Genomic DNA, 22,879 nt, shown 5'->3' with positions numbered 1-22,879 from the left:
ATTTTCCATTTTTTTCTCCTATATAGGCAATTGATTGAAGGAACAGATGTTCTTCATCAACTAGAATTGGTTCCAACAGAGAACGAAAGACCAATACAACAATGTGTAATTATTGACAGTGGAGAGTTTTATGCCTAACCTTCATATCAGTATTTTCTGACGATTTATTATTGTATATCTGATCAGCTGTTTCTACATTTAATTAAAGTGTTTGTTAAAATTTGATTTGAAAGCTGTGGCGGATGCTGTAGGTTAGCTCTCCCAACACCCAATCCCTCCCCATTTTCCTTTCTTGCCTAAAGCAAAATACACAATTTTCTAGCCTCCTTTGCAGCTAGGAGTAGCCATGGGATACTGTTCTGGCCAGTGAGACAGCAGCAGAATGCCAGTGGTCCTGCCGCTTCCCCTCTATCCAGTCTTGAATGCAGAGAGGCTGGAGCCATGAAGGAAAGGCCAAGAGAACAACAGAGGTGTCAGCCCCAATTCTTGAGCTGCGGGACCAATACCAGCAACTCCCTATGTCTAGATTTCTTGCTATCTGAGACAAATAGATCCCTGTTTGTTGGTCAATTATTGTTACTTGTAGTCAAAACCATTCTTAATTTAGCAGCAGTACCTAATGGCCTTTGAATCCTAAAACATTTGTACCTATAACAGAATTATGTTGGTGTCTGTAATTATATTTCTGCCATAAGAAAATGGGTAAATAACCAAATAGCAGAGAGGCAACAGAAAAAAATCCATTGTAATATTTCGTTGTTTATACATAACATTCAGAAAAGGATATACACTTTAGATGGTTTTATGAATAGAATGCTTGTCTCTGAGCCATACCAACCATATGAAAACCAAGGGCTTGGGTTATAGTCCCTGTGGTGGTGGACTCCTGAGATGTTACTGGGATCCAGCTTTATCAGCTGCCCCTTAAGCTGAGATTCTCAAACCCACGTCCCCTAGGGAAGCTTTTTGACAAAGACTACAGGACCCTGTCCTTGACCTGCAGAGTCTCTAGATGGGGGACAGGGATTCTGCGCATTTGCTTAGCTCTCTCCCCAGAGGTTCTTATTTAAGCCACCTGGGCACTGGGCACTTGGGAATCACTGCAAGACATAAGCAACATGTTTCAGCCCCCTCTTTGCAGTCAGTGAGGTGCTTGCCTCTGTTAGTGGTGACTGCGCTCAGCTGCCGCCACCACTGCTGTCGAACTGCTGCTCTGCCCAGACCCACTGCACTTCTCTTGCCCTTAAGTGAAGGTTTAGTCTTCCAAGCACAATCTCTCTTTGAGCTGATCTTAAGGAGACAGCCCCCTAATTGACCTGGGGCTTGCCAAAGGGAGGCAAAGGATTTTTAAAAACTTTTAATTTTGAAATGATTATAGGTTCACAAGTAATTGCAAAAATAGAACAGAGCAGCCCTGTGTACAGATCACCGTTTCCCCAGGGGTCCTATCTTACACTACAGTATAACATCAAAACCAGGCAACTGACAATGGCAGAGTTGTCATTTTATCCTGTATATTGTAGATCTGTGTGAGTGGCACCACAATAAAGACACAGAACTTTTTCAGCACCACAAAAGCCTCCCTCTGGCTAGCCCTTTATAGTTAACCTACTCCCTTGCTCCCATCGGGCATCTATATATACCTCTATCTTCCTCCCTTCCTTCCTTTCTTTCTCTCTCCTTCCCTCTCTCTTTCTCTCTCTGCCCTCTCTCTCTCTTTTCCTGTCTCTCCCTCCCTCCCTCCCTCTCTCTCTCTCTCTAATAACAGCTTCATTGCTATTGCCATATGGTTCTATCCTAAGCTCTGAGGTGGACGGTGAGGAAGCGTGCTGCCTGTGTCACCTTCTCAAGTGACCCAGGGGCAGCAGAATGTTAAGAATGTGTGTTCTAGAGCCAGACAGCCTGAGTTTGAATCCTGGCTCTGCCCTTCCCTTGCTGCATGAACTCAGGTAAGAACTTCACTGTGCCTCTATTGCCTCATCTCAAAACAGTAGTACCTACCACACAGAGCTGCTGTGAGGGTTCAGGGGATCAGGAATTTGTAGACAGGATCTACAATACGACCAATTATGCTGTAAGTGCTCGATACACATATGATTAATAAAATCCTGGTATATGACCTTCAAAGTGTTGTCTAGGAACCCGTATTTTTAAAAAACTCCTCAATGACTGATTAACAGCCAGATTTGGGAAACACTGAAGAGGAGGTATCTCCTCTTCTTCTACTCTTAGGAGTTTTGGCCAACCTGAGAATTCAAGCTGTTTGTATGAAGCCTCCAGATCCACTCCCTGGGCCTTTGGAGGGGTTCCTTCAGTCACACTAGCGACACCTCAAACAAAGGGGCGCTGGGCTTGCCGCAGAGGCTCTCAGCAACTCCTGAAGCATGGGATGAAAGAAACTGACACGTTGCAAAGGTCCTGGTTAAAACATTACAGGCATGAGTCATGTAATAACAAGCAGCAGAGCAATTCTTACTGGCAATGAACCTGCATATTAGGGCCTTAAGCATCTATCTGATATTGTGAAAGAACTGGGATATTTGCATGGGTGTAAGAAACTGATGCTAGCTCCCCTTATTTTTCAGTTTGGCTGCAATGTAAAGGTAGAACTCTGCTAACCCGCTAAAGGATGGCAAGTTCATGGTCACTTTGTTTGTTCTCACTTCCCACTTTTAGGCTGTGTAGAAACTTTAGTCACAGATTGTATATGCAGTGGTTCTTACTGCCATCATTTAAAGGTACATGCACTGATACTTCTGTCTTAGAATATATTGTCTTAGAATGATTTATGTTTAACTATATCGTTTGGAGAAACTGATTGTTACAGAGGACTCAGAAGCTTATCCCAATTAACTCCAAATATAAGACTTTGATTTAACCAAAATGAAAGATTCCGATTTGATTAAACAGAAGGAATTTTAAATTTGTCCAAGTCTACAAATATGAGAGTAAAGGCATTCTGATGCTTTGTACAAAATGTTAGCTATGTGACCTAGCCCTAAATGCTGATATGGCCAAGTCAAGTACATATGCTCTGTCTTACGCCAAGCCATGTGAATAAGCAGAGTGTGGTATCGTTTCATTTTGTTTATTTTGGGAGATTTGAGATAAATATTTTAAATTCTATCTAAAGAATATGTTTTCCCCAACTCCAAACAATGCCAGCTATTTGTTAATGAATGAATAGGCTGGCAACCTCAGGATTCCATACTATTTACATTTTATACATATTTAAAATCAGGTGTGTTTGTTTTAGTCCCAGCTAGCTAGCAAAATGGTGCCCAAATCACTTAACCTTGCATTTTCTTCATTTGTAAAAAGAACAAATAGGAGTAAAGAAGTTGTTAGCTCCCTTCAGGCTCTAAAACTTCAGTGGTTCCCTGAGTAAATTTATAAAATCAATACTATTATCTACTTTTGGGCTTCAATTTCACTAGTAAAATCGGGGTACATCTATCTCATGGTGGTTTGAGGATTGAGATAATTTGTGAAGACACCACTAATGATCCTTGACACATAGCAGAAATTTGATAAAAATTATCTTCCCATCTGGAATGTCAACCCACAAAAAACAGAGAAACTGCCACTGATAGAAAGAACATCATCATCATTTCAAGAAACAGCAAGTCCCTGTTATGCTCAGTGTTAGCTATTCTCACTAACATACTAATTTCCAATTGACTGAATTAATTCAAAGGTATACCCTCAAAATTAAAATTAATCTCTATCAACCTAGTGATACTCTTTCCCTCATGGAAACTCATTTTTTAAACTACTATATTGCTTATACCATCCACTACCCTTCCCAAAATGGAATCGCAACTTAAACTTGCAAATCTAGTTGGTCCATATCTCCAATAAATTTTATACATCATACAAAATGTAACAAACTCAGTAGTAACACTAAAACACAAATTACAAAGTTTGACACTTGATAGGGGGCTTTGAAAACGTGGTGAATCATAGGTTCTTCTACTTCAGTGAGCATCAGAAATGCTTGAGCCTATTAAAACACAGATTCCTGGGCCTCACACCAGTTTCCCGTTCAGTGGATCTGGAGTGGGTTGGAGAATTTGCATTTTTAACATGTACCAGGTGATGATGATCTGCTGGCCTGGAGACCACACGTTAAGAACCACTGGGATATATTAAAGTCAAAGATACATGAGAGACTTGTGGCATACAGGTATGCAGAACAAATAAAAAAGTTATTAAACACTAAAGTGTGACAACAGAAAAGAATGAGAAAAAATGATGAGACAAGAAACTCTGATTTCATCAAAGCAGCAGGGAGGTATGCAAACACTGATCAATCAGAAGGGATAGCAACTAGAGGCCTGGTGCAGGGTCCTAGAGCTCTTGGCTGGGCTGGAAGTGAGCCCTCCGCTTCTAGAGAGGCAACAGGGCAGTCTGGGGTTTCAGAAGAGTGACTGGGACCCTTGCTTGGGCTGCTCGGGCAGTGATCTTTACCATTCAGTACAGAATCAGTTGAACATTTTAATAAGCAGAATATCCATCAGGGTGTGTTCCGACTGAAAAGCAGCACTCCAAGACAGGATTGGGAGGAGCACAAAGGATGCCTGCGCACAGGGGGAAGTAGTGCGTAATGCTGGTATCAGAAAGCTGCCTGGGTGTAGTTTACTTTGAACTCGGGGGTTGTTCCTAAGGAATGAGTTATTAACAAGTCTTCCTTCTGTTTCCTAAAGGACTAAGAGATATAATGCGGAAAGCTCTAGCCTGCCCAGGATTTAAAGCAGTATAGAAATAAAAATAAATGTGTCTCAAGTGGCAGCCTAAAGGGAACCTAGGCTGGGCTCCAAGACTCCTGCATATCCAATAGTTTTGTGTTGCTTGTACCATAACCTTACATACCTTTGTAAAACAAGCAAAAACCCAAATAAAGAAACAAAAACTTCACAACATGTCTTGCTTGATGTAATTTTGTAGAGGATTCACCACTAAGAATTGCGGCCACTTAGGAGAATAGTTCTCCACAGGTTATAGTACAAAGCAGTCTTCTCAGACTTTAATAGGTGCACATATGGATCTCGTTAAAATGCAGATTGTGATTCAGGAGGTCTGAGGTGAGGCCTGACCTGCATTTCTAACAAGTTTTCAAGTGGTATGAATGGTATTGGTTCATGAACCAGGCTTTGAGAAGCAAGGGTAAAGTAGTGGTTTGCAACCTAATCTGCAGACAAGAAACACCTGGGGAGTTTTTACAACTCCTAAAGCCCAGACTTTATTCCAGATGAATTAAATCAGTACCCAGGCATCAGTATTTTTCAAAACGTCTGGGTGGTTCCTATTTTCAGCCAAGGTTGAGAACACCTGCTTTAAAGTGTAATGAAACCCTGGAACAATTATCAAGGAAATACCATAGTCCAAGTGGAGAGCATCTAGTATTTTATCACCAATCCTAATCAGTGTGAACAGTAAGAATACGAATACACAGTTTTAGCTCACTGTTAATCCTTCTCTAGTTTTGTTGAAAGTTATTTAAATATTACACAAGGTTTAATACATGTTAAAACTGTATTATACGCATGTAAATCAATGAAGTTAGAACACTCCCTTACATCATACACAAAAATAAAATGAAAATGGCTTAACTTAAATATGACATGACAACATAAAACTCCTAGAAAAGAACATAGGCAGAACATTTTCTGACATAAATCGTAGCAACGTTTTCTTAGGTCAGTCTCCCAAGGCAAAATAAATAAAGACAAAAGTAAGCAAATTGGACCTAATCAAATGTAAAAGCTTTTGCACAGCAAAGGAAGCCATAAACAAAGCGAAAAAACAACCTGCGGACTGGGAGAAAATATTTGCAAAGGATGCAACCGACAAGGGCTTAATTTCCAAAATATATAAACAGCTCATGGAACTTAGTAACAAAAAAACCAAACAACTGTATCAAAAAATGGGCAGAAGATCTAAACAAGACATTTATCCAAAAAAGACATACAGATGGCCAACAGGCACATGAAAAGATGCTCAATATGGCTAATTATTAGAGAAATGCAAGTCAAAACTACAATGAGGGACTTCCCTGGTGGTGCAGTAGTTAAGACTCTGTGCTCCAAATGCAGGGGGCCGGGGTTCAATCCCTGGTCAGGGAACTAGATCCCACATGCATGCCACAACTAAGAGTATGCATGCCACAACTAAGGAGCCTGCGAGCCACCACTAAGATGCGGCGCAACCAAATGAATAAATAAATATTAAAAAAAAAGTTGACTCGTGCCTTCATTTGGTCTGGTGTCAGATGGTTATGTGCTAAATAAATACCGTGTGAGAAATATCCTGAGAAAAGAAATACCTTTCTTTGTTTGAAGGCTGATAATGAGACCTCACTTACTTACTTGTCTGTACTCTCACGCTTCTGGCCATAGGTCGGATCAGTCAAAAACCGAGTTTCTTGTTTACATCCAAGCAAATCTCCAACTAGTGTAGTTGATGGAACAAATATTCATAGTCATGAGGGTACAGAAGCATCGCACTGATTCGATTTTAGGGTTAGGAAAGGCTTCAAGTTTAGGTAAAAAATGATAAAGCACTTATGCAGTCTTCTTTTTTGGGGTTTCCATAGAAAAGCAGATCTCAAAAGCAACTGATGTTGTTATTTTATTAGACTAAATGCACGTAATTAAAATTAGATGATAAATACAAATAGCTGAAAACAGCGTTAAATACAGCTTTTATAACCTAAGTTTTACCATTTGATATAAGCATGGATGCACCTCTGAATATTTTTGTGAGTTGGGCATCAGATGGCGCTCACCCTTACTAAAAGCCTGAGCTGTGACAGAATATTAACAGGCATTTCGAAAACCGGCCCTGACGCCAAGCAATTGTGCTTTACGGTCAAGTCTCTTTTTAAGTTTCGGTTTCTTCACCTGTAAAGTGGGGGTGGGAACAGACCAGATGGATTTCCAACCCGTAGCGTCTTTCTTTCTTTGATTCTTCGACTACAGCTGTGGCACAGACTGGCTGCTGCTACCGCTGGCTGAAATCGCCAGATTTAGATAAGTCAGGGTGGGAAAGCGTAACAGAGGTAGACAGTGTGCGTTCTCGGCTGGAAGGCAGGAGACCGCTTTCGGTGTTTCAGCCGCTCACATTACGTGGGCGGCGGAGCAGAAACTCCTTAACCGCGTGGTGCCTCCATTTCCCTGGGGTGTCCCAGCACAAGGTTACAGAATTCCAGCAAAATCGACTTTCAAGGAAAAAAGCGCGGGTCCTACGAAGCATACTTATGCAAGCACGTTGGGAACGCGGGAGGACAGTACTAACTTAATTCTTTCTCAACTAAACGCCTGAAAACAACTTCCGCCCAGCGGGTCTCAGGTCTGGGAAGTGCTGCCCCGGAGGTCACGTGGGACCAAGCTGGTCGTTCGCCAGGACTCCGTCGCCACATCATGTAGGTTGTTCCATCTAAGCCGGGGGGAAGCCTTCTCTATTACAGGAACGAGAAAAGCCCAGCCGCGCCCTGTGTGGCAACCTTAGGGCAGATAAGAGTTTCCTGTGTCTAGGCAGTTTCTTCGCTTGGCCGGTACAGTCGCTTTGGGGAAAATCTTGCCTCAGTTTCCTCTCGATTCCTCTGTTCCCCCTTCCGTAGGATTCCAGTTGGTATCGCCGGCTCCCCGCCTCCGCACGCCGCCCTCACGTGACACCGGCGCGCTCCCGCGGGGGGAGCCGGGTCTGAGAGGCGGCGCCGCAGGAGACGGAGGGACGGGCGCAACGTTGGGTGTCTTAGCTTTTGCTCCAAGGCCAGCGCGGAGAACGCGATGTCGGGGCTCTTTCGCCCGCTGCTTTTGGCCGCTGGCTGCCTGGCCTCGCTTTGCGTGATGACCGCAGCTCAGAACACCACCCTGGCCCCGAACACGACTGCACCTTCGGTTCTACCGACCACCACCACCAACACGACAAAGCCGGTGCCGCCGCTGACCCTCCCGACGGTCACCACTCCAGCACCAGGTGGGCGCCGGCCCAACGGGCTTTCTGCTCTCGCCCCCCCGCCGGCCCTCTCCCTGCCGGTGGTGCGCGCGGGGCCGGGGCGGGCCGCGGTCCGGCAACATGGCGGCCCGTCCGAGTCCGGCCGGGGACGGGCCGAAGTGGCCGCTGTTGGGGATCGCCCCGGGGGGAAGGGGCGGCTGAGCCTTGGGGCCGTTGGGCTGTTTCCGGCCCAACAGTGTCCTGCCCGCCTGGAGGTGTTGTTTAAAAGTGCCTCGTAATCTCCATCCTCACTTCAGGCTCCGAAGAGGGGACGTGGCTTTCTTCCGTGGTGGCGGCAGTGAGGTTGATTATGGGGCGAGGCTACCGCCTCCAAAGTTGGCGATGAGACCGAACTCCCTCTCTCTGGGGTTAGTCGTTTGTCCACCCAGGTCTTCTTTTCGAAGGGAGGCTTCTCCCGAAGTTGGCGAAAGAAGGAAAGAGACGCTGCAAACTAATGTTTGCTGGTGTCTCAGCCCTAGGTCTGAAAAAATAAGTCGTTTGATATTTAATTATATCGGTTTTGCGGATAGGTATGGGATATATTTGAGGCTTGAGCATTTAATTAATTAAAATTTTGCACTCCGTGTTGTGTGCAAAGGAGAAAAAGTACCCATTCGTGTACCCGGTGCTTCGCATGTATCTGTTAGTATTTTAGGCTAAACTAGAAGATAAGTGGTGAAACCTAGGAGGTGGATGGAGATAAAGTAACTCCGCCAGAACCGTGTGTTTAGTAGATTGTGAGGCTGAGATTGGAACCCAGGTTTGTCGTTCTTCTAAAACTAGATCAGGACCTTTTGTTAAGCTCTGCAGTCGATTTGGAGACTGGTTGAGGCATACACTGAATCTTACAGCAGAAATTGTCAATGCCGTGACAACACGCACGAGAGGAGGGAAGATAAATTTTAAATTAAGGTGAAGAACCTTAGATATTTAAAACTTGCAGTCTAGTGTGATTGGTTATCCTAGTTAATATTCGGTAAGGAGTAACTGGCATATAGACCGAAGACTTGAAGTGTAAGAATTTTTACCTTTTTTTTTTAGGCCGATCACGTTGTTTTACAATATCTTCTCTAGTTTTTGTATTTTGTAGGAGTTTAATGACATATATAGTAAACTTAATGTTATTTGTTAAATTTAGAAAGATGTAATGGTAAAATTCAAACATCTTTTAATGAAGAAAGGAAATTGCAGTACAATACTGGAGATTCTAACTGCACTATTTCTAAGATGATAGAGCAGAATTTGTTTTCCGCTTATTTGGTAGTTTCCTCCTAGAATTTTTTTCGGGGGGGGGCGTTGGGGTGGGGTGTGTGTGTGTTTAAAGAGAGGCTTGGAAATATGTTAATTGCACTTGTGTAATTGAAATGAGTGCAAAGGAGATGATTTGTGTTTTATGTTAAGTGGTGGTTGGATAAACTGCAGCCTGAAAGGCAGCAAGTTTAGTTCATTGTAAATAACATACACTATGCTACCCAAATATTCATCATCAAGCACAGAAGATTTTAAACAACTAGCATTTTTCATGTGTATACAAACCTCTGAAGAACTTATTTCTACTTTGTGACTCCCTGCCACTCCCCAAAGGGTACGGTGTATGTACCAATCTCTGATAAATATTGAAATGCAATGTGTTTATGCAGAACTATTTTTTAGGCACGGGGAAAGCAAATGAGAATGTTTTTTGGAGGCATCTAGCTTCTAGGAAAATGTATAGAGCCTAACTCTATAGTCCATTTGTTTGTCCAGACTTTGAATTGTAGTTAGCTGCCTTAGATGTCCTGTCTCAGAGCCGTTTGGCTTAAATTATTGACAAAGACCTTGCTAACTTGTTAAATTATGTGACTGTAGCCCCCTCCAGATGTGTTGTCTCTTATCCTCCCGTCATGGAAAACCCCGGAAAGAGCGGACCGTTTATGAATTACCGATCTCAGATTTTTCAGGATAGGCATCATCGGAGCTTGGGTTCAACCTGTAATAAATCTTTATTACTATTAAAAATTGCAGTTCACATCTCATGTTTTGGGGCAGTGATTTCCTTGTGTATAGTGTTGGCCTCGCAACAGCCTTTTTTCCAGTATTTTTCTTTTTTAAGGAACACTCAAACTCTTGAGTGTCTGAAATAGTTGCTGTGCAAAAAGGGGTTGTTTAGATAGGTACCAAGAAATATTGAGCGTTCCCACTAGCTTATGCTTTTTCCCCCCTTTCTCTTGAGTTGACTTCTGGCTTCATAAGTTTTTTATAATGATAGGAATTTTTTAGTAAGCCACTTTATAATGTTTTTTTTTCTGTGTGTGGTTTTAAAAGAACACGTAAGATCTACCCTCTTAATAGATTTTTACGTGTACTGTACAGTATTAACTATTAGCACAGAAGATCTCCAGAATTTTTCATCTTCCTTGAAGCTTTATACTCATTGAACAGCAAACCTCCATTTCCCCTCTCCCAGCTCCTGGCAACCACCATTTTACTTTCTGCTTCAGACTTTGACCATTTTAGATACTTTATATAAGTGGAATCATGCAGTATTTGTTCTTCTGTGACTGGCTATTTTCACTTAGCATAATGTCCTCAAGGTTCATCCATGTTGTAGTGTATAAAAGGATTTCTTTTTTTTTAATGGCTGAATAGTATTCCCTTGTATGTGTATAACACATTTATCCATTCATCTGTGGATGGGTTATACAGTTTTGCCATTTTCTTGCAATAGTAAGTCTGGTACTGTATGTAATACTTGCTGTTGTTTAAAAACGGTAACTAGTACAAACTCAAAATAAGATACCAATTAATTGATTTTATATATTTTAACCCCCACTCCTACCCCCAGAAATCTGTGAAAGCCGCAACAACTGTGTTTCCTGTTTTGACCCTAATGCTGCTAACACTACCTGCTTTTGGATAGAGTGTAAAGGTAAGAAACTTTGGGATTGCTTTAATTTTGAGAGTTCAGTATTGTTTTGTTCTAACATTTAAAAAATACTGCAAGGTATTCTTGAACACTTGAAACTTATGTAAAACATTTGGGATGGTGTGCATTACTTATTTTGCAAATCAAATACTTTTCCTTTAAACTTAAACCAATTGCTTAATACTCTCCCTAAAATCTTTTGTTGTCTCCCATGCTCCCCCCTTTAATTTCTTAGACTTGATAATTAAGGCTCGATAGCTTTAAAAGGAGAAGAAATTTTAGACCTTTGTGGTTAGGTTAAGTGTACTAGTACTCTGAAATTAGCTGTGAGAGAAAGCTGTGGAATTTTCCCCTGAAAACTGTTCCCCAGTAAAATGTTTGAGGCATTTATCTTCTGTAGATGTCCTACTAGATGAACTATAAAGAGACCTTATGAAGCATTGTTGGATACTTAGATATGGGAGAATGAGGTGGGAAAAGAGTGACTTTTTTTGTGCTACTGTTAAGTTTTAAAGTTGTCTTTAATTTGATTGAGGGATAAAGAGCTAGATGGAGATAGTTTGAAATGCCAATAAGGTTTTTGTTAGAACCACCGGATTACATCATAAATTATTCTGTTTTCTTAAGGTAAGATGGTTGCATTTTTTTCTTATCAGTAAAACAATTTCTCAGGTTTTTTGTTTTATATATAAAGAAAAAGCCAAAGCTACATGTTAAGCTTTTTATTCTTCATTGAAAAATTGAAGAGTTCTGGCAATTATGTCACTACGTAACAAAGTTTAAAAGCCTCTTTTAAAATTAAGGTATTAGCTTAAGTTTGAATTAAATTAACTTTTTTGTTGTATAAGGGTCACTTTTCTTTAGGTGATAAAATGGAATTTAAGAGTGTGCCCCTCCCCTCTTGTATGGCAGAGTTGGCAAGTTTTGGAGATTGAATGCCTGCCTTACTGTAGGATATGTTGGGGAAGGCTTTCCCTTGCTGGTGCTACAAGTCTTCCCATCCAGGAAAGTGGTTTTAGAAAGTGTAGAAGACTAAAGCAGAGATCTGGAACAGAGATCCCACTGCTGCTATGGGGCACCTCTCATGTTTACTAAGCCTTTATTAGTTTCTAAGGACTTCCCCCTACTGACTCAGCCCTCTTGTGGATTCTAGCAACCTTCCTGGTATAGTACCACAATTCTGAGATATACGTGTTTCTGACTTATCTGTTCAGTATATTCATGTGGATTTTAAAAGGATGTTTGGAGAGATCCTGTGTAATATGTCTAAAACAAGGGGGAAAAGATAATAACAAAGTATTTTGTTTATCTGTGGACTTCTAGAGAGTTTATACCTGAGTTCGATTTTTGGAAGCAACTCTGGAGCATAGTAACAAAGTCAAAGATAATGTGAATAATTGTTGCTCTTCCCGTCCCCTTCCAATAACAGGTAAAAGCTACTGTTCAGATAATTCAACAGTTAGTGATTGCAAGGTGGTGAACAGCACCGAATTCTGTACTGGTAAGTATTCACATTGGCGTCTGGGAAAAGTGGCTACAAAGAGGTAAGGAAGATCATTGCCTCGGGAAGGCTTATTTCAATATTTGGTTTAAAGCATTTCCATAATTCTAATCTCATTACAAACTTGGATCTGAATAGTATATTCATATTGATTGCTGAAAGGACAGTGTTCTGAAGCTTGATTTAGTCATTTGCTGGTACATACTGTGGAGTGCTGTACAGATATCTCCTCCTCTGTGTTTTTTTTTTTAACTCTTCCAGATACTCACTGTATTTTACACCCTCTCTTTATTTGCATTTTACAGGCCTGGACAACCTTGTTCTGGCACTTTCTTGATTATGGTACTGGTGATTATCACAGTCTGGATCAGTTTGTGCTATGGTTAAATGAATCCTCTCTGTATTCCTCCATTTTCTGTACTTTGGTTTGGGGAACTTGGTTATTTAACCTTTACTCTGCCCAGGAAATAGTTTTTAAAAATTCCTAGATGAAAACTGATTTTTCTAACAAGATTATAAATTAATTGGAAAGTCAAACTCCTAATTTGGTGTGTAGATAATAAATAGAATAAAAGATTTTTCTGGAGTGTGTCAGTAACCTTGAAAGACTACCTGTAACTGTTTAATTTTGGTAGGGGTTTCCCCATTCCTCTCGCCTCCCCCCATCCCAACTTGAACTTTGTAACTGAAACTTTGATTAGTATGAGATCAGTTATACCCAATGTAGAGTCCATAATATGGTTTAGGTGGTAAATGAACAAACAGTTTTAATATCTAATGTGTGTGTACCTGTGATTTTATGATAATATTGTTTAGAAGTAAGATTAAGTATAGAATTTTAAAATACATTGAAGAAAAACTGAATAAGTAATTCTACTGATTTGATGATGTATCAGTTAGAATTAGTTTTGGCTATCAAGGACATAAAACCCCAAATTAATATGGTTTAATTGATAGATTAGTTTGGCTCTTGTGTAAAGGAAATCTGGGTTTCAGTGCAGCTAGAGGGCTAGAGAGGCATCTCTACAACCATTAGACCCAGGCTCCTTCTAGGTTTTTACTGTGTCATTCCTCAGAAATGGCTTTGACCTTATTCTCCAAGGTGAATGCTTATGTTCCAGCCATCAAAATGGTTTTCCTGCCAACAGGAAGAGGAAGGGAAAGTGAGAGACCCCTACCTTACAGATACTTCCTAGCAGTTGCACATGGCTACCTAGCTGCAGGGGAGGCTAAGAAATGTCTTTGCATGGGAGGGTGTCACTAAAAATTGGTGCTATTTCGAAAGAAGGGAAGGCCAATATTGGGACAGAGCAACTATCTACTCCATATGTGGCACTTAAATGAAAACATTGTGAAAGTGGCACTCAGATGACTGCAGGTTGGGAAATAGTGTTACAGATTGTGATATTTTAGACAGCTTTGACTTACATGTGTGTTTGTTTTTTTAAATAGTGCCCACTGCCACACCATTGCCAACCAATTCTACAGGTAATACAAGATAATTGACTCTTTTCCCCCTCCTTTGAAGGTTTTTAAGCTTTTTTTGATGAATAACTTTAGTAATTAAATATCTAAAAATCAGTATGATTTTAAAAATGAGTAGACGTAGTCTTGGACTACAGTAATTACATTAACGTGTACTATTTGGGACAGTGAAACATAACTATAGTGTTTCACGTTCATTGAATTTGAGCAGATTTGCCATAGCTTTGTACATTGAGTCTGCAAACAGCTTTTTGTGCGTTTTGTGGAACTCTAAGGAAATATAGAAGCCTAAAGGAAATTAATTCTCATCATCCATAGGTACACCAAAAGGTTTTCAGTTCTTCCAGACTTTTCTCTTTGTGTATCTAAATAAATATACTTATTAGGAAATTGGATGATATGGCCATGCAGGTTTGAATTGTTCTCCCTGTTAACTGCACACGTTGTTGTATGCACTTTACCCATCTACTCTTGGTTGGATAGTTAGATCATCTTTCATTCTTCATGCAGTGAATATCTTATAGGAAAGTATTTGCTGTCATCTCTGGTAGGATTGATTGAAACAGCATTCTCTGTCAGAGGATATGATTATCTTAAGACTCTTAATAATGATTGCTTTCCAGAAAGATATGCTTTTCATTCCTATCAACAACTGGAAAGTTTTTTACCACATCTTCAACAGCAATTAAATAATATCTCCTTGTAAAAATCTTTACCAATTTGATAGTAAGACTAAATAATTAAAAAACATTTTCTCCACGACAAGTACTAGGCTAGAAGATAGGGATATAGGAACACAAGTAAGATAGTATTTTGTCTGTTGTAGGAACTATGAAAGGTCGGGAAGCACAGTGTGTTGGGGGATTTGTAGGAAGGTGTGTGTGTTGAGTAATATGTGGTGACAGCTTCCTGGAGATGTTGACTGAGTCTTGAAATTACACTGGTAAAATCCGAGAGGAACTTCCCAAGTGGAGCAGGCTGGTTAGCTCATGTGAAGGAGAGGTAAAAGAGTATAATAAAGTCAGGGAATTGGCATTTGGAGTGTCCAGTACAAGGCGAGAACAAGTTAAGCTGGACAGTCAACAGGTCAAGAGCCAGATTGGGACGTGCCATTGTATACTTTGCTGGTGGGTTTGAAGCATGATGAGATTTGCATTTTAATAAAATAACTTACTTTAACTGTGTAGAGAGGTGAGTGGAAAGAGGCAAGAGTGAACACAGATGAGATATGCTATTGCAGTAATTCTAGAGAACTAATAGCGGAGGAGTTGCAGATGTATGCAAATTGGCTTAGGAAGTAGAAAGGAAAGCACTTGATGATTGAGGTGATGGGAGAACTCTGCTACACAGCACAGATAAGTTAACCATTGTAGGCAGTGGTAGAGTCCACTGGAGCAGCTTTGAGAGAGAACAGGGCTTGAGGACCAGGCTCTTGGGAACAGTAATGTCTAAGAGGTGGGAAGAGGACTGGATAAGAAACTGAGTAGGGATGGGCAGAGAAGTAAGCCCAGAGACGTGTGCCTAAGAAAACCTGTGTTTGTGTGTGTAGGCGTTTTAAGTGTAGTTTTTCAGAGGAAAAAGTAGTCAAATGGTGTAACGAGGCTTAGAACTCATTTTGAAAGACTTTGGCAGTGTTGAGCTAGCTTGTACCAGCTTCTGCTGGCACAGCTCATCCCCCCGTACCCTCAGTGATACTATGTTGGCAGCTTGAATTAATGGCTACAATGGGAGTAGTCACTCCATGGAAATCTGCAAATTCTACAGAAAGTATTTTGGAGAGCAAACAGTTGTGTGCTGATAAAACCACCAGAAGTCATTGACAAGGAGGATGTGTTAAAAGTTGATGAAAGCAGAGATACTGAAAGAATACGGATTTCCAGAAGGTAGGATATGAACAGAGAGGGGCAGAGGAGGAAATAGTTTCCCCAAAACTATTGTGGGTTGCTTTTCATTTCTTCCTTATGAATCTTGATGTAGTTCTACTTACTCTACACTGGGTTCTCCTGTGATCTCCTTGAGTGTCTTTTGTTTTCTCTCTTTGGTTCTGTGAAGTGGAAGGAGGTCAGGGCTTGCTTGCAGAAAATGCATCAATTGAGTGGTAATTAGTGGTTGAAGAGCAGCCTTTATATGGTCTCTTTCCATGTCAGCTGCTGAAGAGAGCAAGTGAGAAATAAAGGAACTGTTAAAGAAACGATGCAAGGAGAATCTGATTTATGTAGATAGGCTTTCAGTGAGGTTAATTATATAGTCTAACACCAGTACAAATAATATAAGTATTATAAACATAAATAAAAATATTTATAGGTAACATAATATCTTACAGTAGAATGACTAAATTATATTAGAAATACAGTGGAAAATATATTAAGTAGAAAACAAACTGTGTTAAGTAGTTCCAGTACAATTTTATTTTTTTGTTGTATACATGTCTAGAAAAATGGCCAGCAGGAAGTAACATGTTTCTCAGAATGATAGAGTCACTTAAATGCTTCTACTGTATTTTCTAAATTTTCTATCACCAGTAGCAGCTTTTATAACCTATGAATTATTTTTTTAAATGAAAGGAACATAGGGTAGGTCAACAAGGTATTCCCTAAGTAGTGCCTGATTTTGAAAATTTTACCAGTGTAATACTTTGGTTAAAAGTAAAAATATGTAAATGTTTTGCCTATTTCAAAAAATGAATTATTTTTTTAAAAGGGCAACTTTTACAAATACCCAAAAATTAAACCTCATAGCTCTGCCTTCATTGATTATGTAGTGGGCTTCTGGTGCTTCAGAGATTTAAACCAGTGCAGATTTCAAAATTAAAATACATATATATATATATATATATATATCTTTTACCATGTTCAGAGGGTGGTAGTGAGAAACAAATAGCAAATTTGCAAATTTTTTCCCCTAAGGTTGTCAGACAAAATTAGTATTTTAAGATTGAAAAGAATTTGATATATGTTTAATTTATGAAGTATATTTTTTGTTTCACAGAATGTATAAGCAACAAAAACTTTGAAGGGATTATGAGTCTTAAAATAACCATACCCTCTAATCTAGGAATTCTGTATAAGAATCAGTCCTATCAGAGATGAGATCAAATATTACCCTGTAAGATGTTCATAGCATGCAGAAATGAAAGATGACCTAAATGTCCAACCAAGAGCTGGACCGCGGTGCTTACAGTTAGAGAGAAAGGGGTACAAATAAATGTGTGTGAACATATCATAGCGTTTGCTAATATCTATTAGTAGTATCGATACTATCAGAAGTCTCAATATAGTGCTTTAGTTCCTAAAATGTTTTTACATTCAAACTGATTCTTCCCATGAGTGCATTTCTTTAGAGACACTCATGCAGTATGGTAGAGAGAGCTTACCCTTGGGCTCTTAATATCATTTAGATGGGGAATGATGGCCCCAGGGCACCTGTTCTTTTAAATAAAATTTTTGGGAACACAGCCATGTCCATTCATTTGCTTGTTGTCTTTGACTGCTGGTGCATTACACAGTGCACAAAGTCTAAAATATTTACTGTCTGCCTCATTAAGAAAAGTTTGCCAAGCCCTGGAAATGAAGAAGATAAGCAAATCTTGATACTTACATAGACTGAATTGTATTTGTTTCTTACCTGACTTATTAAAGTTAATAGTTTTTGTCTTGGAAGCAAGATTATTGGGAAAGAACTTGTAGTTCCCTCACCTAAATACTAATTCTTGCCCTTCTGTGTGTCTTTTTGCAACTTTATCCAAGTGTATACATAAATTTTTATACCTAGATATGTACATAGATGTTAACATAGATAGAAGTTTTTGATTGCTTAATGTTTTAAAATATACTTCAGAGCTAATATTTTGGATGCATAGATATGTTATTGAACCATTAACTGAGATTTGGCCTTTATTCTCTAAACAATTTGAAAGCATGTTGAAGTGGTAGTAGTGTTTCTAAAAGATGCTAGATAATTGAGAAATTTAAAATTTTAATACATTTTGTTTACATTCCAGCTAAAACCACAACTCCGCCTTCCCCTTCTACAGCTTCCACCACAGCTACTACATCAGGTAATTGAGGTTTTTTTAAACTAACAGCGGGGTAGGATGTGTGTGCTGTGTTGCCTTTTACTATTTCTGCTATCACTGTCCAATTTTATTCATGAATAGTTATGAACTGAAATTCATCTCTTGTATTTGGAGGACCAAGATAGTAGGCTGTTAAAGCAATAAGATAGGTTTGCTGAGAGTCCTCTTCTGGATTTTTAAAGTGTAATCACATTTGGCATGACATGTTAGAATTAAACAGTAATGGTTTTCCAAAACCCTTTCAGTACAACCTGTAGGTGAAATCTAATTTCTTATAACTTAAAAATTAAATACTGATTATTGTTAGGGATTTGTTGTGTGCTGTATTAGACCATGGCAATTTGAGTGAAGGTAATATAGCCATCCTTTTTGCTGTGAAGGGTCTAAAAAGCCAAGATCACTACCAAATGTGCACCTCATATTTCTTACCATTTCTTATATTCCTTTATAACCTTTGATAGTGTGTGTGAAAATTAACTTTTTATTAATTAATGATTTGACATGTTATTAACTAAATCATATTTAGGTTATGCCACAGGGCACTGTAGGTACACAGGTTAGGAACCCTTCCCTCCAGCCATATTTATAATACTGTTTTGATTCTCATGAATATTTTATGGGTTTTTTGATCCTTTTGGTTTCATTCTTGTGCTACCTTTCTCTAAATTGCAGCGAAGCCATTCTGTCTTCACAAGAAGAAATACAGAACAGTTGTAATTAATTTTAAAGCTGGCCAACTTATACAGCCACAGGAACCAGTGTTTATTTGCTATTCCAGTTAAGAAAATAAACTTTATTTTAAATATAAAATTGTTGGGACTTCCCTGGTGGTCCAGTGGTTAAGAGTCCACACTTCCACTGCAGGGGGCGTGGGTTGGATCCCTTGGTCGGGGAACGAAGATCCTGTGTGCCGCGTGGCACAGCCAAAAATTTTAAAAAAAGAAAGAAGTTGCTTTTTGTTAAAGTGGCTGGTGCTCCACTTGAAACATTTTAGTCTCTGAAAAGGAATTTTTGTTTTGTTTCTTGTTGAAACATTTTACTGCCTGAAAAGGAATTTAAATTTTTGTGCTTTATTTCCTTTGGTAATACTTTTTCATTATAACATTTTCAGAGTAAAATTTAAATGTCTTTAATGGTGAGTTCTGCTTGTTAGAATTACAAATTGAAGATTTATAAGATTATAATTGTAGATTATTAAGATTACTTTTGTAATTTGAAAAACTAATCAAATTTTTATTTACCTTATATATTTAGTAAAATGCAAAAGTTGTATAAATTTTAAACACAAATATTAATATTTACTCTAGCAATTAACTAAAATATGTAGTCTGAAGAAACCAGGTTTTAAAAGTGCTTGACATGTTCCCAGGGCATAATGTGCCAGGAGAGTCATTTTTGTCATTTTCATATTTGAAATTATATAGCAGCATTGACCATTTGATGTTGCTGGATAGAATGAAGAACGGGATTGGTAAATGGTCGTCTTCCTCAATTAGGAAGCTGTAAAGACTTGACACGAGAGGAAATACTTCATAGAATTTAACACATGGCAAAAAAGAAGCTCAGGTGAGTCTTGAAATTATAGAGGATCATGAGACTTATTAAGTGTTGTTATTTCTTTCATCTCATTTAACAGGTACAACTAATACCACTTCAGCTCCGACTACACAACCTGCGCGGAAGTCTACGTTTGATGCAGCCAGTTTCATTGGCGGAATTGTCCTTGTCTTGGGTGTGCAGGCTGTAATTTTCTTTCTCTATAAATTCTGCAAATCTAAAGAACGAAACTACCACACTCTGTAAACAGACCCGCTAAATTAACAAGGACTGGTGTGTAACTCACTGAAACCAAAACATTATCTTTCAAGATGTCCCACATGGAAGACGCTATTCTAGGATCTTTAATTTTTCAAAGGATGCATATAGGAGCATCGCCCTTGAAGAAAAATCAGTGAAATCTATTTGCTCAACGGGAATATGTAAAATATTCTGCATGAATCCTTGTGGCTGTCTTCTTTTATTTTAAATGGCTGCTGCTGTGGGATTATGTTCTCTCTTCTTGACATGCCAAATGTAACTCTGTAAGTGATGGAAAACATTGTCCTGCGCAGACAACCTCATGACTCTTTTGGCAATTTAAATGTAGTTATTTTAAAGCCTGAAAGCTGCATTTTTTCATCCTAACTCAGGATGTAGTTTAGTGACCAGAATTGAGAAGAATGTGCCAAATGAGCATCAATCAGGTGGATTTGGGGCTATCGTTGCAAAAGTGGAATAAATTTATAAATTTAATATCCTTAGAGTAAAATTTTGTGCTTGATAAGTTATTTTTTCTACATTAGAAAAAAGATGCCACACAGGGAATTACATTCCAGATTTAAAGAAATGAATGGAAAGGATACAAAACATTAAAGTGTAGCAGGTTATTGTTCATACTTGTAAAGCACCTTATATCATTGAGAAAATAAAGAACAGTGCCTTAAAAGACAGACTGAAAGGTAGACTGTAACTTAAAATGTTGGTGATTTGTTCTTTCACATTAATGAAGGGAAAGGTTGGTCTGAGGATGTAACTGTTGATGTGAGCAGTAGTAAACCTGCTTTTAGATACCATACTGTTAGTACTTAATTGAAAACTTACCTACTTTATTTCAAGCCTGAGTAATTTAAAGGATGTTATACAAAGTCAAAAGCTTTCATCTATTGAATCTCCCAACGTTTTGTTTATGGCTGTTAAAAAGTATAGAGATAAAGTTGATTTAATTATATTTTCCTTTGTACTTCAAAAAATTATCCTAACACTGTTGTACCTTAAAAGGATTTCCACGAAGCTTTCTGGAAAAGTAACTTCTGTAAGGCAAGAAAGAAAGAAGTTGTTTTAGAATCATTTATTAACTCTTTAAATGAGACAATCATTTTAAGTTTTGAGACAGCAAACGTGAGCAGTGTAATTTCATGAAAAATTTTAGTTGATCAGATTACTGTAGATTTTTAATGATGATTGCCCTGGATAAACAGGTTGTACTTTTTTTCTCCTTTTCCATCCTTTTCTTCTGAGTTTCAATTGCTGTAGTATAAGCATGCATACTTTTATTTCTTTAGCTACCTTATGAAGCACTAGTTTTTTCAGGTTTAGAGGGATACTTCTTCCCTGCCTTTGACACATTGGATTAGTTCAGAGGCTTAAATCAGTTTAAAATGAGCTTTTGCTTTTCTAGGTCATTAAGGTTTTTTGTTTTAGTTTCTTTAGCCTATAGTGGCTGTGTTTAGCACTTGGTTTTCAATATTTTATAGTAAGAAATGACAAGTTGCTTTGGTCCATTTCATAAGCCAGAATTCCTTACATTTAGATAATTAAAGGTTCTTAAAATGAAGATTTACTGTTTCTTCTTTACTTGCTGGTACAGCTAAAGTTTGTTTTACTTGCACATTGGTACATATACCTAATGTTTTCAAGTGCCTTAATTGTTTAAAATCTCTGGCTTCAAAGGTTTTTGGGGAAAGGTAGGCTTACCTCACATTTTTGTTTCCCTCAGTAGTAATATTTTAGGTACCTCACAAAAAATTTTATTATGGTGCCATGGCTATTAGTTTTTAGTGAGTGCTTTAAGATACAAGATTCAGTTGAAAACATACAGAATTTCCATTCTCCCAAAGTGGTAAAAATTAGCTACAATGGTATAATTGTCATTTACCTAGATAGGAATACCTTGCCACACATTAATGTTAACACTATAGCTACTTTTGTGAAAATATAGCTGATGAAGCCTCTCATCTTCTGTAATTTTGAATACTACTCTAACAGAATCATAATATGGAATTAGATTTTACAAAAAGAGCTCTTACAACAGAACTCACAGGCTTTTCCCCTCTTCCTTTAGCAGTTTAGTATCTTGAGCCATTAATAATTTTTGGGTTCTTTTTAATCCAGAAGGTATATAGAAACCTTTTCAGATTTTTCATCTGATTTGTTCATGCAGATTGTAGGTCTATTAAAATCCCTTATTTTACCTTACAGATATTTGTTGCACAGACACTGCTGTATTTAGAAATTTCTATTTCAGTTCATTAAAAACTGCAAAACCAATCTGTATCATGTACCAAACTGATTTTAAATAAATCTACATGTTTGTTGGATTAATCTGCTCTTTTTTATTAACTAAAGTATGTTTTTATATTTTGATTATGAAGTTTAATGCTAGTGAGTTTACCTTAGTCTGTTGGGGGATGGCTTGTCTCCTCAGTTTTTCATTGCTCCTGAAGACTAGCAGATAGTAACTAAGGGACATATTCATCAGTGGAGAACAGAGCCTTAGAAATGATAGTTGAAGGGAGGACTTGGTATGCCTGTGGGATTGACATGCAAGTTGATCTTCCTCAAATCATTAGAAATCATCTACTTATGTGCTAGTTAAGCAAGTATTTATCAGAATACCATCTGTTGTTAGATATCTGAAAGCTTGTTTGTGACTTTCTGCCTTATTCAGATTGCATATAAAGTAAAATTGGGTTTCTGTTCAGAGTCTTTGGTATAAATATCTAGGACAAAGCCACATGCTGGTATGTGAAATCTGGTTCTTTAGGCCCATGTTTGGGGCAACATTATATTCTATATTAAATCACAGAACTTGGACTAAGAAGAGAGAATAAATACCTATCAGCCTTAAAATCCAGAAGAGTGTATTGAAGGCTCCCCAAAACATTGCTAGAGACAAATTGTTATTTTGATAAGAATGGTGTTCACAATAGGTTTTTTTTTTATGATAATGAAAAGTCCTGTGTATTTCCCCATGTAGTTACCATCCCTGTGCTCTTCCTTAATTTGTATAGATAACCTGTTGCTGGTGTTATCTACCTTCTGCCTAAAGGATGTCCTTTAACCTTGAACATTTCTAGTTTTGATGGTACAGGTATTG

The 22,879-nt window shown here is 38.5% G+C and overlaps 3 protein-coding genes across 6 annotated transcripts in view; 2 read left to right on the top strand and 1 right to left on the bottom strand.

Moving 5' to 3' along the window:
* Positions 1–410, top strand: part of PPIL6 (peptidylprolyl isomerase like 6) — a 34,973-nt gene extending 34,563 nt beyond the window's left edge. For 2 of the 3 annotated variants that reach the window (XM_060283503.2, XM_060283502.2), the window contains one exon: positions 27–410. In XM_060283503.2, the coding sequence (XP_060139486.1) occupies positions 27–138 (112 nt within the window). In that variant the 3' untranslated portion in view covers positions 139–410. The remainder of the gene's footprint in view (positions 1–26) is intronic. The other variant, XM_030882867.3, reaches the window with a different exon arrangement.
* Positions 1–16,077, bottom strand: part of SMPD2 (sphingomyelin phosphodiesterase 2) — a 53,482-nt gene extending 37,405 nt beyond the window's left edge. The window contains exons 1-2 of one of the 2 annotated variants that reach the window (XM_060283499.2): positions 15,877–16,077; positions 6,369–8,479 (exon numbers count right to left, since the gene is read on the bottom strand). The gene's annotated coding sequence lies outside the window, so the exon portion shown is untranslated. The remainder of the gene's footprint in view (positions 1–6,368; positions 8,480–15,876) is intronic. The other variant, XM_070043445.1, reaches the window with a different exon arrangement.
* CD164 (CD164 molecule) lies at positions 7,622–22,100 on the top strand. The gene is made up of 6 exons (XM_030882872.3): positions 7,622–7,980; positions 10,823–10,906; positions 12,333–12,404; positions 13,857–13,892; positions 17,890–17,946; positions 19,601–22,100. The coding sequence occupies exons 1-6, from the start codon at positions 7,791–7,793 to the stop codon at positions 19,765–19,767; spliced, it is 606 nt and encodes a 201-aa protein (XP_030738732.1). The 5' UTR covers positions 7,622–7,790; the 3' UTR covers positions 19,768–22,100.
* Positions 22,101–22,879: the final 779 nt, after the last annotated feature.

The sequence above is a fragment of the Globicephala melas genome, chromosome 14 (genome assembly GCF_963455315.2).
Source record: "Globicephala melas chromosome 14, mGloMel1.2, whole genome shotgun sequence".
NCBI classification, from domain to species: domain Eukaryota; kingdom Metazoa; phylum Chordata; class Mammalia; order Artiodactyla; family Delphinidae; genus Globicephala; species Globicephala melas.
This window is presented reverse-complemented; position numbering and strand designations above follow the sequence as displayed.